Below are 21934 nucleotides of genomic sequence, written 5' to 3'. Positions count from 1 at the left end.
TGTGGGACTGTTTGCCTTAAGTGGCAGAAATGTTTGGGAGAACACACAAAGCAATAGGCAATAGACCAAATTTATTTATTAAATTAGACTTTTTTCTGTCAAAAACAGTGCTGTGATTCTGCACAACCAACAACAACGGTGCTTTTAATATATTACTAGAGGTTAAGGTTGACCAGGAAAGTTAAAACACATTTGAAGGGGATTTCTTGTATGTTAACAAAACAATGACCATAATAACTTTAATTTAAAAAAAAAAAAAACATTCTAAACCTGCTGTATATCAGATGCAGCTTTAGTAATTTTTGGAAAAACTACTCCCAACACCACAAAAGTTATTACATGTATATTGTACATTTAAGATGTAAATAGACTTTTTTTTTTTTTTTTTTAACGGAACGAGGAAGTATTTAAATTTTCTGCCGCAGCTGTCGCATGAGAGGCGGTTCTTTTTGTTGTACTTCTCAATTAGGTTGGCTGTGCAGTGTAGCAATCCAGTTATGGCTGAACATGCCTGTATAAGGACAGTTAGCCACTTATTTTTGGCAATAATTAGAGCCCCTTGTTGGATCTGTAGTTCAAAAAGTTTATCTTCGGTTGAAGTGGTGCGAGTTGTTCGTTAAGGATTAGATCCAGAGTCGGGCTGGAAGGCACAGGAACCAAGTGGTGATATTTGGGGATTTTAATTTTTTTTTTTTTTTTTTTTAAATTAGTGAATAGTGTGAAATATCCAGTGCTGTTACTTTAATACCGTGTCCTGCAGAATGGCTCTCTGATGCTCCAGCGGAGGCTTTGGGTTCCTGAGCTGTTCCCTAATGAATGTCGGAGTCCAGCACGGAAGGCCGCTGGGATCGAGTGTCGTATTAGTGTGTTGTTCAGCTTAAGTGTGCCGATACACTCCAGCTGCCACCTCCGCAGTCTCGCACTCCACTGTTTTGCCAGGAGGAGCCAATTAAATCTCACCTGATGTTCAGCATCGGTCACATCTCGGATGGAAAGGCGGGTGGGCGATTGGCAAGCTTTAAGACGAGCAGTTGACTATGAATTGTTTATTCTCGAAAATTGTACTGGGGGAAAAGACAGCTGGACAGAGGATGAGCTATTTTACTGAATATCTTCGTGTTGGTGCACTGATTGGAACTCATTAGTCCGCTGTTTCAGCTGCTAGCTAAAGTAGTAAAAATCGCCACTCAATTTGGACTTTTGCCAATTGCACCACCTTCGTATAACAAAAAACAATGTGTTCCAATCTGCTGGATTACTAGAAACCAAAAAGAATTTATAGAAAATATTTTTAAAACCTCTGATCCAGCTGTTGAAGAACAGCTGATAGTGTAGCGGTTGGAATTGCTGCCTTTGCACCCAACGGTCACAGGTTCGAATCTCACCTCTGGCTGCAGTATCATTGAGCAAGGTACTTACCCTAAATTATTCCAGTGAAATTACCCAGCTGTATAAATGGGTAAATAACTGTGACCTTAACATTGTAAGTTGCTTTAGAGAAAATGTTGTTCATGTTTATTTGTAATTGTTCTCCCATTTATTCAAAAGATTTGGCTATTTCTATGGATTTAAATTGAGAATCAGGGTTATTAAGTTTTAATGTTTCCTGAAACCATGAAAACTTGTCACATTTTTTAAAAAATGTATTTTAAACAAGACTGTACATTATCACAGATGTACAGCGTAGTTTTCAACCGACAGCAAGTTATGCAAAAGGTTTCCATGGATACATTTGGGTGTCAGAATTAAACCCTTGAAGGCTTCCTACTGGAAACTGGCGAAAGAGGTGCTAAGTGTTGTTGTCACAATTGATGTATAAGGCTTTTCTTCTCCTTGAAATGTGACACTAGGGATGATCCAATACACCATGTAATAAATGCATATAAACCTGTCATTAATTTGGGCCTTACTACATATTGTTATATATACATTATTTGTGGTGTTGAAAGTTTTTACTTTTTTTTTTCCCAGGTTAAGAAATGTGACAAGTGCAGTTTTCCTTGGAAATGAATGCTTTGATAACAGCCTGAGCGGCGATTCAGTGCTAAGATTATCAGATTTTGCAGATGTGTGCTGTACTGTTTTGAGTTCCAGTGGGTTCCAACTGTCATTTTTCCATACAGGAAATGTACTCTTCTTGTACCTGGCTCAAAACAGAGACCTTCTTGTTTTAATTCCGTTTCCTTTCCTGTGTTCAGACCAGCTTCGTTTTGTTCATCTTATTTAAACAGTGTTTGAGAAATGAGATACTTTGTCATTGTGTGCAATGCAGTGCAGTGGAATTTTGTGTGGCAGCTGTCAGAACAGCAGCAGAAAGAAAGAACAAAAATAAATAAATAAATAAGAATTAGATTGGAACTCTGAAGTCTTTCTCCGTGGTTTTTCCAATGCTAACGTAGCCTCGCCTTGCGGGGGGATGTATAGCCAATTCTACTGCACCAACTGTTGTTCACATAGTCCTTCTACTCTCCTCTTCCCGGAGTCCCTCGATCGATCTGCTTCTGATCCTGTCCGGACACGGTGGTACAGGGAGTAGTGCTGCTGCCTCACAACGCATGGGGGGTGCGAGAGGACGTGGATCCAATCCCCCGCTCAGTCTGTGTGGAGTTTGCATGTTCTCCCCGTGTCTGTGTGGGTTTCCTCTGGGTGCTCTGGTTTCCTCCCACACTCCAAAGACATGCTGTTCAGGTTCAGCCATAGTGTGTGTGTGTGTTCCACTGATGTATGGATGAGTGACTCATTGTAAGTAGTGTATCCAGCAGTGTAAGTCACCGCAGTGAACAAGGTGTGTGGACTCATAACACTTCATAGAGTTCATTAGAAGTTGCTTTGGAGAAGAGAGTCTGCTAAATAAATAAATGTAAATTTAATAGACCTGGAGGTGGCGGGGAACAGTGGAATGGTATGTAAAGGTAAGATGTAGAATTCGCATATGATCATGTGTATTTAAACAGAACCATAGAAGGGTTAGTGAGAAATCGCCAAAGCGCATGTTATGGAGGAAGTTACCTTTCAGTACTTTTTAAAAGCAATCGGAAAGCAAGAATAACTGTTCATCACTAAAGGTGCATGGGGGGAAATGACAGATCAACTATTGCCGAGCTTTGTGACAGATTATTTTATGTTTTACTTGTTTCCTGTAGTGACGCTCTGTCATAGAAAACAATGTCTTAAACGTTGTATCGGGGGAAAAAGTGAAAACAAAAGTTACTTTGGAGTCCCAAGGGCAGAGATTCTGTTTAGTGCGGCTTTTTTCCCTCCCTTCTTGACTGCTCATCTCATTTTAAATGACTCCACATGTCCCAGATAAGTAATACGCTCGAAATAAAATGGTCCAGATGTCCTTGTTGGATCATCCTGAATGACGGAGTCGGCGTCCGTCATCGGCTCCTTCTGGTTCCCGCTCCACCAGCGTTGTGCTGCTACATAATTCATCAGAGGGAATTAGCGCGGCCAACTAAGCCGTCGTCTTAAATAAAGTGCAGCGGTAAAGCGGCGAGGCGAAGCGAAGCGATCGCGCGTCCCAGCGAAAGGAGAGCGCGCACGGGGCCCAGTCCCGTCGCCCGGCGCGCGAGGCAGCCGCGCGGAATTCACGCGGTGGATTTCAGCGACTCCTGCTGCGTGCCTTGGGAGCGCGCGGCGCGTTTAGCGGGCTGTCCGTTGCGTTGGACGCGGGAGCCCGTACGTCGTTGCTGCTCGGCTACCCTGGGCATTTGAGAGCGGACGGGCTCGGCCGCCCAGTTCACTGCCGCGTGGAGGAACTCTTGACGTGACGCGAAACGAGAGAGGCGTGAATTTTGGCGGGAACGACGTGGAGTCAGAGGAAGTACAGTGAAATGCGTCGTTTTTTGTGTCGTGTTTTTTTCTTTTTTCTTTTTGGTCTTTTTCCATTGGTTCTCGGAGGGTTGACCGTTTTCCCTTGGCTTTTTGCGTCCCGGGGAACGACCCCTTGACGGAGCGCAGGTCCTCGGCGCCAGGAACAGAAGGGAGTTCCGCTGGGTTCCCTTTCTGAGTCACACCCCCTCCCCCCGCACCCATGCCAGTTGCTGCGCAGGCTGGTTGCACACATACTTCTGTGGTGAGTGTTGTTGAAACCAAGAAAGCCTAGCCGTGTGTGTTTTTTCTAACCTCCCTTAGCAAGTGCTTTCCATTTCAGTCACAGTGTAGCAACCATATAACAACATGAGGATGTTTATATAGAGTGCTGATGCCGCGGCGATGGCGCAATGCATGCGCGGTCAAGGCGACGTGTGGTGTCGCGTGTCACCCGCGCGATCGAATCAAGATAAGTGTTCTCAACTTTTTCTCCGAATTTCTTTATAAACGTTCTCTTTTAGGATGGGTCCTTTGCTTTTATCAGATTCTCAAAGCTGGGATCCATGGCACAGAAAAGGTTAAGAACCTCTGATTTATCATGTTATGTTCTGAGACGATTGAAAGGGGTAGAAAGTCCCCCAGATGACATGATTAATGTTTTTTTTTTTTTTGCATTGTGAGATACTGTGAACTGTTTTTACAGGAGTTCAGTGACAATCACTGTGGCATGCTCTGCTCGGTCAAGACGACGGGGAGTGCGTTGCCTGCGTGACGCCGCTCTGCATAAGCGCCGTCGGTTTTCCCGCTCTTTCTTCAGGGCCGCTCTTATCGCAAGTTTCCTCGAAGGGTTGCAGGCGAATGCGTCGCTGAAGGGCCTCAGAGGGCCCTGGGTCCTTGAAGGTCGTGCGGAACACCACGTAACCGCCACCAGCTTTACACCCACGTTGAGCGTGATTTATTCTGTAGGCCTCGGTCTCAGGTAAAATTTAACTCGGGATAAATAGCTGTGTCCTTCCCTTTATTTCCTTTCTGTTCTCCAGCACCTGCCCCCTCTGCCCCCTCTGCCCCCTCACCCTCTGTCTGACTGTCAGCAGTGGAGATGGAGGATAAGGTGCCCCAGAGGTTAGCGGAGGGCAGGAGCCTTTATCTGTGCTTGGAAAGGGTGCGGCCGCAACAGCAGACGGAAGCTGATACTTCAGACCTCACGTAGAGGGGTCTGTTGAAACTCGATCTTCAAAGTCCCCATTTACCTCCTGCTTCATATCAAAACAAGCATTTTCCGGTGTTGGGTTCAAATTTATTTGATACAGTATGTGGACACCTGCCCTCCTCTGCTTACGGACAGTACGAGAAATTTTTTACCACTTTTGAGATCTTTGTTGATCAGTTAACTTATGAAAGATAAATGCATTTTACACTTATTCATTTTGGTGATGCTTTTCTCCAAAGCAACCTACAGTGTCAAGCTACTGATAATTATTAATGCATTTATGCAGGTGGGTGATTTTACTGCCGCAATTTAGGGTAAGTACTTGCTCAAGAGTACTACAGCCAGAGGTGAGATGCAAACTTATGACCTCTGGGTTCAAAGGAAACAGCTCTATTTACACTTACTTCTCATAATCAATCCTTTCTTCCTGATACCTTGCCCAGCTCAAGAGTTCCAGAAGTAAAGTTGCAGGGTCCTCTTGTCCCACAAGGGGTTCTGGGGTCTGCGGATGGGCTACAGGGGTCCATAAAGCACAGATTTGTTCTGAGAATAACATCCGTTCAGTGAGAATTTAAAAGTATGACTGTGACATAATTCTATGCAAGGGTAATCAAGTTACCATGCAATAAACTGCAATATTTTCTCCAAATTTTTGTAGAAACATTTTTTTGTTAGGATGATGGGTCCTTAGCCTTTATCAGACTCTTAAAGGAATCCATGGCCCAAGAAAGGTTAAAAACCTCTGACCTATGTGTTATGTTTGGTGGCAATTGAAAAGGAGGTAAAATCCCCACCAGATATGATTGTTTTATGTTAGATACTGTACAGTCTTTTAACAGGACTTCATTGATAATCATTGTGATATTTTTAGATCATTGATTAAAATATCTGTGCAGCTGGTCATGTGGTCTGCTGTAGTCAAGCTAATCCCATTCTATCCACCTCTTTACCATGGCTTTAGCAAAGCCTAGTCAGGTTGTGGTGTGATGGCACTGACGTGATGCTTATTTTAGATTTCTTTGGGTTGAACACAAATAACCCAGTTTAAAGACATTCGCTTCAGGCCTAGTATGTCATAAAATATGGTTCTGCATGTGATGAAGACAAAACTTACTGTGGAAATGGTGAAGTTTTAACGTTAACATTTCCAGCTGCTCTTAGTGGACTAAACAGCCATAATTTGCTTATACATCCTTATGTCTGTACATGTGTTTCGTTCTACTACTTCTGGTACCGGCTCTTCCGTTGCCTTGTTGTTTCTGTTCCCTAAAGGCAGACAGAAGGCTTCTATTAAAATAAATATTCAGATTTATTTTGATACTTCCTTAATGCAACTTGCATAAATTACAGTTAAACCCATTTTTTTTTTCATTTCATTTACTCAAATAGTTCAATTGACATCCAGCCCTGAGGCTCCTCTTGGGCCTCAAACCTGCAACCGTTGTGTAGGAAGGTCACTGCTGTAACTGTCCTGCCACCAGCTGCTCCGTGGTTTCTTTCTGTAAAATTAAAATGACGTTTGAACCGTTTCTGCTTTTTCTAATCTTTTACGTTGTGTCTTTTTCAGATCGGTACTAGCAGGTCTTTGGGACCGAGATGCGAGGAAGTTTTTACGGTTGTGTATAATGTACAGATATGAAGCACGTAAAAGCAGATGAGAACAGATGACGGTCGAGACTGCTAATAAAATTTTATATTTGCAATGTTTTTTCTGTTGATGGGAAATGTGATTTCCCTGCGCTTAGGGTTTTACATCAACGCTGATTAAGTCTGAAAGACTCAGGCTCCTCTCTGTTACTCGCTAAATACTGTTAACATGGATTTCTCAGGATCGTGGAAATACAATACAGGTGGGAAGAGGAAGCGAACACACTTTTCACGGCTGCATTGTTCATTGAAGGCATTGAAGTTCAAAGACTGGGAGAACAAAACCAGGTCTGCGTGCGTGCTATACACGTGTGCACACAAACTTTCAGTTGCTATGTACACGTGTTGAAACCTTCTCTTATGGGGCGACCATAAGTGAGTGATGGTGGTTCTTTTTTGCATAATCGTTGCATCACAAGGTGCCGGTCCCACAGACTGCAGGCTGAGTAATACTTAATTTTAAAACATATTATGTGACAGGCTATTTGAGAGCCGTAACCATGCTATACACTGGTGAAACTGAACAAATTCCCTTAAGTTCTCTTAGGAGCGTCCAAGTTTACGCAGATGACACCATGGCTGGTTTCCTGCTGCGGGGCAGTCGGACGAGCATGGGCTGTTAGTCACGCTTTAGTCAACGGGTGGGTGGGGGCTAAGAAGATTTTACTTTAATTCCAGTGAACACAGACTTTAGAGTGCTTGAGACAGTCGTCATTATCAGGAGGGTAACAGCAGCAGCCAGCGAGACTCGAGTAAGTCTCACAACCCAGATTTAATTTATTTAGTCCTTGTAACAAAGGGCTTCCCTGTGTTCAAAAACAGATCTCCTGTGATCTTGTCAGAACATTTGGCTTCTTGATGTTTGCTTGGAGATACTTAGTTGTTTACACTCAGTGTTGCTAGGCAACAAGAAGTTTGTTTATACTTTGAGGCTAATTTGAATGAGTGCCTCTTGTCATACCTTAAAAGTTGGCTGCTTTTGTATCACCTATATCGAGATGTTAGTTTACCACTGTCTCTCACGTAAGTCAATATTGTACAGGGTATAAAGTTCTCACACATTGTGCTAAGCTGTACAGTGTGGTTTAGTTTTAACTGTAAACATGGCAAAAATTGATTGTAAAGAAATATAACATCTTATTAAATTAACCCAACTCTCTGTGCCCACCTCCATCTGTCGGTGGATCACCAACTTCCTGACAGACAGGCAGCAGCTCGTGAGGCTGGGAAAATTCTCATCCAATACTCGCACCATCAGTACTGGCGCCCCCCAGGGATGTTTGCTCTCCCCACTGCTCTTCTCTCTGTACACCAACGACTGCACCGCTAAAGATCCCTCTGTCAAACTCCTGAAGTTCGCAGACGAAACCACGCTCATCGGCCTCATCCGAGATGGTGACGAGTCTGCTTACAGACAGGAGGTCCAAGAGCTGGCTGTCTGGTGCAGTCATAACAACCTGGAGCTGAACACGCCCAAAACGGTGGAGATGATCGTAGACTTTAGGAGAAACACCTCAGCATTATCCCCACTCACCATCATGAACAGCACTGTGGCAACAGTGGAGTCATTCAGGTTCCTGGGCACCACCATCTCACAGGACCTGAAGTGGGAGCCCCACATAGACTCCATTGTGAAGAAGGCACAGCAGAGGTTGTATTTCCTTCGCCAGCTGAGGAAGATCAACCTGCCACAGGAGCTACTGAAGCAATTCTACCCTGCAGTCATCGAGTCTGTCCTCTGCACCTCTAAAACTGTCTGGTTCGGCTCAGCTACGAAATCGGACATCAGAAGACTACAGCAGAAAGTTCGGACTACGGGTAGAATCATCGGCACATCCCCCCCAGCTCTCAGAGAACTGCACTCGTCCAGAGTCAGTAAAAGGGCTAGCAAAATCATTCTAGACCCCTCACATCCAGGCCGCTTCCTCTTCGAACCTTTGCCATCTGGCCGGCGCTACAGAGCACTGAGCACCAGGACAGCCAGGCACAAGAAAAGTTTCTTTCCTCAGGCCATCTACCTCATGAACAGCTAAATTCCCCCTAGGGAGTAAACCAGTGCAACACACAGCGCTATGTATATTTATAACTATTTATCACATCATATCTCTTACTCACACTCCCTTGCATTTGTATCTAGTGACTATTCTTGTATATTGGGTACTTTGTATTTTTATATATTTTTTATCCCTTATTCACATACTCTACCTTCTCATCTGTCTTGTCACTGTCATTCTGTCTGTGCTGTGGAAGTTCCTGTCACCAAGACAAATTCCTTGTATGTGTGAACATACTTGGCAATAAAGCTTGTTCTGATTCTGATAATTTCAAATGAGCTCTGGCACAGCAGGTTGTTCTTTCAAAATCTGATTAGTAGAAACCAGAATTTTGTCTTTGGTTTTCCTTTGCCTTTTAAATTTTACAGTGAGTGGTACTGGTTTGCACAGAGTAGAAACCCACATTATACAGGAGTGATACTTGCATGTGACACATGTTTTCCATTAAGCAGCTAACTGAATTTTTGGCCTGTGGATTGGAACAGAATGTTGTTCAAGAGGGTCCACAATCACATTTCCTTGAGGGCCATGTGCAGGGTGTTGTTCCAGTGTTATTTTGGTCCATTAAAGGGGAGTCCCACTTGAAAAATCACTGGAATGGGCAACTGTAATGGCAGAAGCAAGTGGGGAAAAAATGAACATTTACTGCATTAGGACAGATTTGTGATAAGCATTTTTTTTTTCAAATTCCACCTTCAGCTGTAGTACCCTTGAGCAAGATATTTACTCTGACTTGCTCCAGTAAAATTGTCCAGTTGTACAAATGGGTAAATAATCGTCGGTAGATTGATGTTTTAAGTCACTTTGGAGAAAAGCGTCAGATAAATGAATGCGTAAATATATAAGCCTAACTGTATGTTGCTTTGATGAAAAGCAGCCACTTAATGAATGAATGAATGAATGAATGAAAAATCTCAAATGTGGACCATGTGCGTGCTAAGTTTTTTTTGAGGTGCAAATATCAGGGTGAGAGTGATGGTGCAGTTCTCTTGGCCCTGTGGGCATCATCTACACAACGCTGTGCATGTTGTGTTGCAGCAAAAGAATAAGTTGCAGAAGGTTGCACAATTTACATGGTATCCTTACTGAAACTTAACCGGCATTGCCACGGATAAAACAAACGCTTTTGCAAACAGGAAACTGATTCGTTGTGTGTCACGTATTCCTCAGTTACTGGAGACCAACTCTGAGTTTCCCTCCCAGATATCACAGTCACCTCTTACTACCCCGCATGGCTTTGAACACAGCTGGACCTGACTTGATTTCCACTTCCCTTTCCCAGGCTTCTTTCAGGGTAAACTATCTTACTTCTGTCTCCCTCGCTGAATGTGTGTTGCAATACCAAAGATGAGTGATGTACTTCCCTGTTCTCTCTTGTTGAAGTGCAGCAAATATTATTGTGCATGAGTGTTCGTGATGGTCAGTTTGCACCATGCGGAAGTATTCTTTGAAGGACATTAATGTCTATCAGATATTTGTAATACCACAATGGTGTGGAAAAATGTTGCCCTGAGATCTCATAAAGGAATAATTAGGGCACACACACACACATCAGTGTACAACAAATGCAGTTGTGTCTTTTCACATGCATCCATGGTGTGTGTCAGCTGTTTCCTGTGTACCATTGTGTTATATATTACTTTTATGAAAACAAGGACATTCATGACAGGAGGCCTACAAGCTGATTGTTAAACCTGTTTAACAGTTAACTAGGAAGTATGCTCAAAGCAGTGGGTTGTGTACCAAAGCAATAAAAAAAGTAAATCTTTCCCATGCTACAAAAAAAGTTATTTTAGCATGGACCTCTAAGAAATGGCATACCGCAAAGTGAGAATAGGATCAAACAACCTAGAATGAGTTTTTTTTAATATTGTGGCGCTACAATCATAAGCCCAACATTTGAATTTCTTGTTAATTCCTGTTAATAAGAATACTGTCCTGGGTTAACCATTAAATACAATCTGCATGGCTACTGAAGGATTGCAAAACTCAACCCCAGATATTCCAGAAGTAATTGCACTGAGTACTGTGGACTTGTGGCTTCTCATGAGCTGTGAAGTTTGAATTGTTTTCATTTTCATACTTCTGAGTTGTAAAACTACCTGTTAAGTTCAAGTGCTATGTGATATAGATAAACAGTAGTTTACAAGTTTTCATAACAGGAAGTCTATCTACAATTTTTGGTGGGGTTCAAAGTGATATTTAAATCACAAATGAAACTGTAGACACCATTGAAGGAAATTAAATAAATTCTATTTTAGCACAGTCTGTTTTCTGTATGAATTGTGATAATTAAGTGGTCTTCTGAGTAGCTAATAAATGCATACATCTTTTTCCTTTTTTAATTATGCTTTATTTATAGGATGCCTTTGTTCAAATCAATTTAGTTTTAGATAATCAACTTTACACTAAATTTACCCATTGATAGACTTATATACTGCTGCTTTCTTCATCTGTGGAGTGTCCATGTTCATTTAGAACTTAAGTGTTTGATTTAATGGCAATAAAACAAGTATTCAGCTGCATGTATAACTGCTGTTGTTAGGAAAAAAATCTGGGACTGTTGATAGTTTACTGCGTGTGTGTGTGTGTGTGTGTGTGTGTTCACTTATAGCCACAACCCACATCTCAAGAACCACTTGGTTGAAGGCAAAATTTATGCAGTCCTTTATTTTCAGAAATGATTTGATTGTAGAAATTTTTTTTTATAAATAATCTGTTAGTAGGGGTGCGGTGGTGCAGGGGGTTGGACCGTGGTCCTGCTCTCCACTGGGGCTGGGGTTCGAGTCCCGCTTGGGGTGCCTTGCGACGGACTGGCGTCCCGTCCTGGGTGTGTCCCCTCCCCCTCCGGCCTTACGCCCTGTGTTACCGGGTAGGCTCCGGTTCCCCGTGACCCTGTATGGGACAAGCGGTTCTGAAAGTGTGTGTGTGTGATCTGTTAGTGGTTCTTTTTTTCTTTTTGTACTGGTCATATTGCTTGCATGTACCTGTTTGGAAGGATGTTATGATTTGGAACATGGTATTAATATGCACTACAAAGCAACTTACAAAGTTACATTTGTACATTCAACTCCTTCAACTGCATACCCATTTATACAGTGTAAAGAAAGTCAAAGGTCTGGCGTTTTCCAGATCCACTTCACCCAAGATCTCTCCAGATCACTTATGGTGTAACTGTTCATGCATAGTAATTCCATAAGCATCCCCAGATACAGCCTTTATTCAGCCACTACTTCGGCATTGTATTTGCTTATTTGTGTATCTTATAATATTTAAAAAAAAAAAAATTGGTGGAGGGTATTGGGATTTGTCTGTCCTGTGTTTTATGCATTCGATCGATGAACCTTTGTGCAGCAAGTGGTAGGTAACAAACTAGGTTTGCTTGAGACTTTCATGTCTGCAGCTATGTCTCTTCCTCTTAATGTAATGCATAAATTGTACTTTTGCTGAGATGTACATCACTTTGGACAAAAGCGTCTGCTAAATGAATGAATGTAAATGTATTACTTCCTTTTCCAGAAATCTGCTAATAATTTTGTGCTGTACAACTGAGTCATCTTAAAAGTATAATAATAGTAATTACTATACAGTTAATTTAGTTCAGAAAGCTAGTCATAGAATTTAATTTTGTGATTATAGTTCTGCCTTTAGAGTTAAATGAAAGATTCCTTAAATTATCAGTTGAATGCATTGAACCATGTAGCCGTGTAAAGGGACTCTGGCAGTAATTTAGCTCCTTGCTCAACTTTTGCTGTAAATATTTTGCACTTGTTTTGAAATGAAGGTTTAGAGTTGTGTGAAATCTGGGCTTTCTCATTTTAACTTCTGAAATGTGAAATGTGTGGGGATGCTCCCGCAAATTGACTATTTTCAAAGATTGTATCCTCTGGAATCCACATGGTTGAATGGCACACTTGGTGCATGGATGAACCACACTGAAAGTCTTGTGTGTTCCTGGTGGTTTGGCAATACAATACATTTGCAATGAGCAGTGAGCAAGCACCGAGGAAAGGCTTCTATGGTCAGTAGTTTCTGAGCAAGTTGCCATGACACTATAAAAAAAAAACACAAAACATGGGGAAAAAAAAACTAGAAAACAGAAGTTGCTGTAGAATTGAGCAGATTTGTCTGGGGAGGGATTTATGTTAAATTGCATGATTTCTGAAATGACTTGCTGAATGAAAAATACAATAATCCATACAGGCCTAGTTCTTTTTTTTAGTTTTACATGAAGCTGAAATTGTAATAATCTCAGTGATGCGATTCTTTTCAAAGGTTATTTGTTTGTAGTCGGCTTGCTGTTTGTCACAATGTAGCATTACAAGCAAATGTAAAGTATGTATTTGTAACACTGAAGTATGTTTTGTTTATGGAACCTTTTAAGAATGGTAACATTGTTTGAAGATGTGAGTATAACCATGCTTTTGCAGTGCACCGACTGTTTCTTTACAAGGTTGTGCTTCTGGTGAGATTGACACCCAAATGAAAAGCTGCCGTTTGGTTAGGTTTCCTGTTCTGCGGACTGCAGGCGTATAACATCCTGTAGTCGTATGACAAGCTTAATATCTCTGAATGGTAAACGCGATAAACAGATTCTAAGTTTAATTAAGAGACTTATCAGTCAGCTGAGACCGCACATGAAGGTCATTTTTAGTATAGATAGTTATCTGATGTGATGTTATCCCTGGCTGATATTTTTAAGTGTTAACATGCACTTGATAGTACTGGAGCAAGGAAAGGCTATTAATCAGTATGTTCAAACTGAGGTAAGGGATTGGGAGAAAGCTGTTTAAGAAACCTTATTTCTGAGTTTGGAAGGATTTGAGGTTTATATTCTGACTCTTTGGAAAAGTAAGAGAACTGCAGCTGACTATAGATGTTTGCTATACTATCTTTCATAGTGGTATCTCCACCTGTAAGTAGAATTTTTGCTTTAACTACAGACCCAAAAAGGGGGGGAAGAAGTGTGTGTGTGTTAGACATATTTAGTATCACAGGTTCCACTACAGGCCTGTCATTACTGCACCCAGCAGCTGTGTGATCCTTCAGTCTTCACCACATACTGTAAGGGTGCATGAACCAACTGAGATTCTGCCCCTGTTGAAATTATTGTGGCCAGGTGAAATTCTGGACCTGTTGGATTGACCCTTTTTGGAATGATTATCAGTCAGTGATGATCTTGTGGTGGTGTGGCCAAATGAGGCTCCGCTCTCCTGTTGGAATCAAGGTATACACAACCTAAAGAAGTTAGAGGTTCTGGACCTGTTACATTGATGCTCTAGACTCCACATACAGTTACTGGGTAATGTGTACTGGTTCATACAGCAGTATGTGAATGTTTGACTGTACTCAAGCATCCCATGTCTGCATCCAAATCTCTCCTGTTAGAAGATATGGCACTTTTGTATTTTTCTGAGATGTATATCGCTTTGGAGAAAAGTGTCTGCTAAATGAATAAATGCAAATGTAGTGGCAGCTGGTAGCATTGTGGTTAAAGGTGCTGCCTTTGGACCCAGAAATTACAGGTTCAAATCCTACCTTGAGTTGTAGTACCCTTGAACAAGTTACTTACCCTGCTCCAGTAAAAGTACCCAGCTGTATATAAATGGGTAAATAATTGTAGGTAGCTTAACATTATAAGTGACTTTGGTGAAAAGTGTTGGGTAAATGTAGGCAAACAAAGCAGATTCTGCTCCTCTGTGAATGATGGTCCTTTTGACCAGATAAAGTTCTGGACTTGTTGGTTTGAAAGTCTGATCAAATGAAGTTCTGGTACTTTCTCATTGTCAATGGTCCGCTTGCCTTACCAGATGAGCTTCTCCTCCTCTAGGGAATAGGGTTCTCTGTGACCGTTCTGGCTCTCTCTTGAAATGAAGCAGTGGAAAATGCGATTGCCGTCCAGCTGGAACCCTTGTCTTAGTCACCACGTTTTACCATGCAGCTGGAACTGCTATTGGTATTGCAGTGGTTTTACAGTGCTGGGAACCCTCCCTCTGGAGGAGGGACATTCCCCTCGTCATCTTCGGATTCCTTTCTCCTCGTGTAAAAGTACCGCATTTTCGCGAAGGTGCTGCGCGCGTTTCTCTCATGTAACTTATCTAATCATGTCTGTCGAAGTTCGTACCTGAGCCTGAGGCGCCTGACGAAACGGACAAGACCCTTCTTCTCAAATCGGCGTTTAATCATGGAGACTTGTGCTCGAAACCCAAATTGTGTCGATTTCCAGTGAGAGACGGTACGGTTTTGTTTTTTTGTTGTTGTTTTTTTTTTTACTGAATGTACCCACATTTTCCCTCAAGACTTGCTGCTGTTTTACAGTTATTGTTTGTCGCGAGGCTCAGCTGAGCTCGAGTCGAGTCTCGCGGGTTTGTGTGTCGACGTCGTTGTCCTTCGGGTTTCTTCGGTGTTTCTGTGAAAAGTTAATGGGCGAGACGGCTTTTTTAGTTGCTTAAATAATCAAGATAGTTAGAGCGAAAGCAGTACCAGTTAGTCTCCATGTTGTTTTTTTTTTTTTGGAGAAAACTGAAATAAGCAGCTACAGACTGTTTTTTTATCTCCGTTGAGTAAACAAACAGCACTTCGTCTCAGCCGAACACTTTCGGTTTAGAGGAGCACAATACAGACACCAACAATCATATTCTGTTTAATAAATGTGGCTTTTTGGGTCATGTTTTAGCGTTTTATCTTGACTTTCTGATATAATTTCCTCAGGCGCGTGTGTGTTGTAACACAGTCTGCTTTCAGCCCAGTTCTCTACTTAGTTTCTCCCTTCTCAAGTTTCTTCAGAAACGCGTGTGAACAATATGAACAGTCACAGTGGTCGAGACCCACCGAGATCCGATCTGCTCACAGTTGGACATTTTTACTACATTTTTCCTGTTGATTTCTGTTAAACAGAGTTCCAGTTCTCTCTGTGAGGTCTGACCGCATTACAATTAACGGAATCGCGGACGTGACCATACTTGAAGCCATGAGGACTTGTGTTAACAGGCTCTGCCTTCCTTGCCAGGCGGCACATATTTTACCACGATTTAACCGAATATCCATCCACATACAATCAATGGAAGCATTCATTTGTTGCTTAAATGATGCGTTTATTCCCAGAAATATTAGTTTATCCTGTTTGTACAACTGTGTCTTTACAGCTGCAGTGGTGGGGGGGTTGAACCCACAGCCTTCACAAATTCATATTCTTAACCACTTTGCTGTCTGTTTCTCCTTAATATGTGTACTAAATAGACTTAATTATTACTTTAGTGGTAGTATAATTTTGTATTTATAGCACAGTACCTACATTCAAATTAAATTTAGATGTGTTTGCAACATGATGGAGAGGTCTTGATAATGTCAAAGCTGTGTATTTAACCCCCCCCCCCTCCTTTTTTTTTTCTTAATGTTTAGAGAAGAAGCATTTCAAAACAACAATGAAGTGTGGATTAACCACAACACACTGTTGAAGTGGATTTAAGCTGCACAGCACCCGATGCTCCTGTTACAGGAAGTTCTGGCAAACTGGATTTTCCAGGTGTTTCAAACCAATGTCCTTGACACAAGATAAGCACAACCCGTGGAGGACTGCGTGTATCGTAGGCCAAGCGAGTCACACCCGCACACCGCTACTGTCCCGTTTTGCTCGCTAAGCTCTCCGAGACAACAATGAAGAAGGTGGACGAGTGGTCAGAGGAGGAGGTCGCCCGCTGGTTGACCGAGCAGGGCCTTCAGGAGTACTCGGAGCCCTTCCGGGACCTGAATGGTCAAGGCCTCCTGCTGCTGACCGCAGCAGACTTCAAGAGCCCCCCTTTGTCCCTCGTCTCCTCGGATGGCGGGGCGCAGCTCCTGGACAAACTGGAGACGCTGAGGATTGAGCGCCACATGGAAGCACACAAGAATGGGCACGCCAATGGTCACGCGACCCTGGTGGGTCCCGGCCTGGACAGCATTGGCAAGGTCAGGAGAAACGGCACCCTTAATGGCTTCCGCAAGGATATGGTACAGATTGCCATACCTGAGCCAGAGAGGTCTCCCTACCCAGCTGAGTGGGGACGGACCGCCGTGGCATTCGCCTATGCGTTGTCCTGCTTTGTGTCTACCACGGTGATGATCTCAGTGGTCCACGAACGCGTGCCCCCCAAAGAGACTTCTCCACCACTGCCTGACAAGTTCTTTGACTTTTTTGATAGAGTTGAGTGGGCTTTCTCCATATGTGAGATAAATGGGATGATGCTGGTTGGCCTGTGGCTGCTGCAGTGGGTGTTACTTAAACACAAGTAAGTATGAGCGCATTGAAAATCCAGCAGATGTAGTGTGTTTGTGTGAACGCCATGGAGAATAATGTTTTCATGATTCGTAAACATGAGAAACACAGTGGAATTGCTGCATTAAACAACTCCCAACTTCTCCCCCTAGGTCCATCATCGGGCGGCGGTTCTTCTTCATTGTTGGCACACTCTACCTGTACAGGTGTATCACTATGTACATTACTACTCTGCCCGTACCAGGCATGCATTTTAAGTGTTCTCCCAAGGTATGTGTTCTGCTGCTCTTTTCTTCCTCTCCGTTTGCAGATCTTGTTCTCAAGGGTCATGATCCTCTAGGAATTGGTTACTGTTAAATTAGTCACTAATTTACTCCTGGCACATGGGTAAAGTGAGCTAATCCCTGAGTAGTGACTTAAGTTATACAATTAGGGTCAATGGTGGGGGTTGCGGGGGGGGGAGCCAGCATGCAATTTAGCCTGGCATTTTCTAGGAGTGTTGTAAAGAGCCTATTCCTCTGTGCTTTTTGTCAGGGTTGTGCTCCGGATAGTGCTGATTCCTCAGAGGTCTTGGGTTCACATTTAGATTCTATTCAAGCTCAAGCTTTTGTGGGATTTGCATGTTTTCTTTGTTTGGATGTGTTTCCTTTGGGTGCTCCAGTTTCCTCCCACAATTTTAAGACGTGGGTTTCAGGTGAATATAAATCGCCTGTAGTATATGTCTGTCAGTGAGTGTGTGTTAATCACAGATGGAAAAGTGGTTATTGATGATGGGTGGGTGGATAATTACGATCAGCTCAAAAAAGTGAAATTTGAGGTAAATTTGAGGCACACGCCTAGCAGAGAGTACCTAACCCTAACAAATGCTTGGTACTGATCTTTCCAACTAGGCCACAGGGACAGCTGGTAGCGTAGTCATTAGAGCTACTGCCTTTGGACCCAAAGGTTGCAGGTTCAATACCGTTGAGCAAGGCCCCTTACCCTAAATTGCTCCAGTAAAAATTACCTAGCTGTACGAATGAGTAAATAATTTTACATACCTTAAACTTCTAAGTTGCTTTGGAGGACAATGCCAGCTAAACAAAGTAATGTAATATACGAATCAGCAGCTGGTGTGTGTTTTCAAATGATGAAATGCTTCTTTAACTTCCCCCATGCTGAGAGCAACAGACCGCAGATAGATTTAGAGTAAGATGGCAGCCAAGGAAGTCTGAAAGCTTTAAGGTTTTGTTGTGTGTGACTTATTTGACCACCCTCATTTTGGCATTTTTAAAATGTCCTTTTCAATTACTTACAGAGCTCCTGCTGATGTGAGAGAATGGCTGTAATTTTTCCCCCATCCCTGTCCCATGTTTGGCTTGGCCATATAACTGTTTTACCATGAAATAATGAAAAAGATTTTAATTTATCTTTGCTAATTTGGACAGCAGTCTACATCTAAGCCCCCAATAGTCTAAAATAGGGATGACAGAAAAGCAGTTTTTAAAAAGACCAGATGTCTATATATATAATATATATATATATATGTCTATATTTGTATTCACACACACACTAGGGGTTGCACAGACTGGTCGACTTTACTGCTCTGCGATGACGCTTTAAGCTTGACATCGACTAGTTTCCGATCATGTGATTATGACACTAACAACATGGACGCCTCCGACAAGACAGCAGGTGAAGAGCTTGATGGGTCATTGCAGCAACCCAGCAGTGGTTCATCACTAAAGATGAAGCCTGTGCTATTGTCACTTACAAAATAAGTCCATCCTGAAGTACAACAAAAGTACAAGTGCAATGCACACTCATCTGAAACACAAGCAGAAGAACGATCCAAATCCAAAAAGTAAAAACTGTGAGCAGGACTATGACAGCGAGTAGGCTTACAGTCTAGATCATGCGTGAGTTTTGTTTTCCTCCTCAAGTTTTATACCGTTATTTATTTTGCATCAGTCATTTTTCTTTTGCAGTTAAATGGGAATTGTATCATAAGCATGCAAGTGTTATTGTTATATAGAAGTGCTATTGTTGCTGCTGAGTTGTAACCTGTTTTATTTATTTATTTATTTATTATTATTATTTTTTTTTATATATATATATATATATATATATATATATATATATATATATATATAAATATATATATATATATATATATATATATATATATATATAGCAGGGGGTGCAGTGGCGCAGTGGGTTGGACCACAGTCCTGCTCTCCGGTGGGTCTGGGGTTCGAGTCCCGCTTGGGGTGCCTTGCGACGGACTGGCGTCCCGTCCTGGGTGTGTCTCCTCCCCTTCCGGCCTTACGCCCTGTGTTACCGGGTTGGCTCCGGTTCCCCGTGACCCTATATGGGACAAGCGGTTCTGAAAGTGTGTGTGTGTATATATATATATATATATATATATATATACACACACACACACACACACTCTATACAATGTGTGTATGTATGTGTGTGTCTATACATATATAGAGCTTGTGTATGTTGTCAGCATATGTGTTCAGTTTGAGAATAGATTGTCGCTTGTTGAAAAGCATTCCCTTCTCCTGTGTTTTTATTCATGAAGTCATCAGCAACTAGTCAACTTCGATTTGACTTTCATCACATAACTGTCGACTTAAAAAAAAAAAAATCTTCATGCAACCGCTAACACGCACGCACACGTGACGTGTGGGCCGAAGGGGCTGTTCTTAGCTATTCTCTCTAAGATCATTCTTCTGATTGAAAGGCCTCTTTGCTCAGTAGGTAGTGGCAATCTCTGTCAGGGTAGCGCCAACCATCAGATTCAACGCTACCTCAGCAGCTTTGAGTCATGAGACCATGTGCTGAGGGTTTGGGTGTTGAGTCAGACCCACAACAAGCCAAGAAACATCCTGTCACCGGGGATCGGGGTGGAGTGGTAGGATATCGTGCTGTGAGAGAGGGCCTACAAAGGGGAAACTCGCTTTAGTAATTCCGTTTTGGTCGAGGTTCTAGTTTCCTGTTGCATACGACTGAGAAGCCCCCATTTAAGAAGACCCTCAGGACCCCTCTGAGTCTCCTTTGTTTGGTGCTGCCGATAGCAGGAATAGTGTCGTGGAGCCAGATCTGTCCAAAGCCACTGTGCATGGGCTTAATTTATATCAGGGCAGGACAGCCTTGTTTTGTGAAATGTGCGGTATTATCAGCGGGTAGCATAAGGTTTAGCAGCATTGCCTTGTTGGCAGGACCCAGGTTTGAACCAAACCTTTTGCTGTAGTAACCTTAAGCAAGGTTATTTAGGCTGAGATGCCCCAGGAAAAATTATCCAGTAGTATAAAACAGTCAATAATTGTATTTAGCTGTACATTGTATGTCACTTTGGAAAGTTAAGTGCAATGAGTGAATAATGTGAAATGAAACAAAAGTATCTACTCTTAACATGTACTCATGTATTTAAAAAAAAAAAAAAAAAAAAAAAAAGTGGTTTTGTGTTGCAAGCTACATTTAAAATGTTCTGCTGTAGCTTGAAAATAGTGCAGTTCACATATGGCTAGCGTATATGCAGGCACTGTAGTGGTTAGAGCTGCTGTCTTTGGACCCACAGCTCACTAGTTTGATTCCCACCTGCAGCCGTAGTACCCTTGAGCAAGGCATTTACCCTATAAAGTACTCCAGTAAAATTGCCCAGCTGTATAAATATGTGAATAACTGTAGATAGTTATACGTTGTAAGTCACTTTGGAGAAAGCTTCAGCTCAATGAATATATGTAAGTATGTTATGTAATAAATTTATTGCGATTTCTACAGTGAAATATCTTAATTTATATTGTATGTATTTAGGTCATGGTTGCACTTTTGGTAATTGTCCTCATAGTACCTTTTTATGTACAGTAACTTTCCTAAAATTATATACAAATTTGTATATGGGGAAACCAGCTGGAGTCCTGTCCGTAGGCTCAAACAAACCTTTGTGTTGCAGCTCTTCGGGGACTGGGAATCCCAAATGCGCCGTGTGATGAAAATGATTGCGGGCGGTGGCCTGTCGATCACTGGCTCCCACACCATGTGTGGGGACTATCTGTACAGTGGCCACACGGTTATGTTAACCCTCACCTATCTCTTCATCAAAGAGTGTAAGTGTCTCATAGCTGTTTACCTTTTCTTGAAATTACATAATGACCCTGTTCCCTGGCCAGGTGTTTGCAGTGACACCTGCTGGCTGAATTGAATCAATGAATGGGTGAATTTTAATTAAAGGGTTAATTGAATGAATGTTAAGTGACTGGAGTGTTAGAACACTGAGTGAGTGAGAGACCTTGTATATTTGTTTCGGAGCAAATGCTTTTTTCCAAAGCACGCACATCTTATACAGTGATTGCATTACATCAATAGAAGGAGATATTTGGAGAAATTTTAACCCTGTTTCTTATTTGTGTCATCACAGATTCTCCAAAAAAGTTCTGGTGGTACCACTGGATCTGCTGGGCTCTCAGCGCTGTGGGAATCTTCTGCATTCTTCTCGCGCACGACCACTACACTGTGGATGTGGTGGTTGCGTACTATATCACTACACGCCTCTTCTGGTGGTACCACACCATGGCCAACCAGCAAGTAAGTGCACAGTGTGTTTGATGTGAAACAACAATGTATACAGATTTCCCTGTTTACGTTACCTATATGTCTTTGCATAAAGTTAAATTTTTATTTAAATGGTAGTATTTAGACTTCCTTGGTTGTGCAATAGTTTGTTATGTATGCACGCACTCACTGGTTCGGTAACTGAATTTACAAATGACACTTGTCCATCATCTGCTCTTCAGAGCATTAAGTTTCAGTAAATATTGGGATCCAGTCTGTTACAGTTTTATTGTGAACATTTGGTGGACAAATAATTTTGCCTTTGGAAGATTAATCTGCCACATGTTTGTGTGGCTGTGGGTAAAATAGCGAAATGTGAACTCAGCTACGTTTTTGCAATGGGTACCACAT

At 42.1% G+C, this 21934-nt stretch overlaps 1 protein-coding gene across 4 annotated transcripts in view; it reads left to right on the top strand.

The window, feature by feature from the left end:
• sgms1b (sphingomyelin synthase 1b) overlaps window positions 1-21934 on the top strand; it is a 36338-nt gene that overhangs the window by 11523 nt on the left and 2881 nt on the right. The window contains exons 1-6 of one of the 4 annotated variants that reach the window (XM_029248769.1): window positions 3672-4795; window positions 9931-10021; window positions 16129-16994; window positions 17134-17251; window positions 20925-21078; window positions 21390-21556. In XM_029248769.1, coding sequence (XP_029104602.1) covers window positions 16384-16994; window positions 17134-17251; window positions 20925-21078; window positions 21390-21556 — 1050 coding nt within the window. In that variant the 5' untranslated portion in view covers window positions 3672-4795; window positions 9931-10021; window positions 16129-16383. Of the gene's footprint in view, window positions 1-3671; window positions 4796-9930; window positions 10022-14522; window positions 14963-16128; window positions 16995-17133; window positions 17252-20924; window positions 21079-21389; window positions 21557-21934 lie in introns of those variants that run through there. The other 3 variants (XM_029248771.1, XM_018761194.2, XM_029248770.1) reach the window with 3 other exon arrangements.

This window comes from Scleropages formosus, chromosome 24 (assembly GCF_900964775.1).
Source record: "Scleropages formosus chromosome 24, fSclFor1.1, whole genome shotgun sequence".
Lineage (NCBI taxonomy): Eukaryota > Metazoa > Chordata > Actinopteri > Osteoglossiformes > Osteoglossidae > Scleropages > Scleropages formosus.
This window is presented reverse-complemented; position numbering and strand designations above follow the sequence as displayed.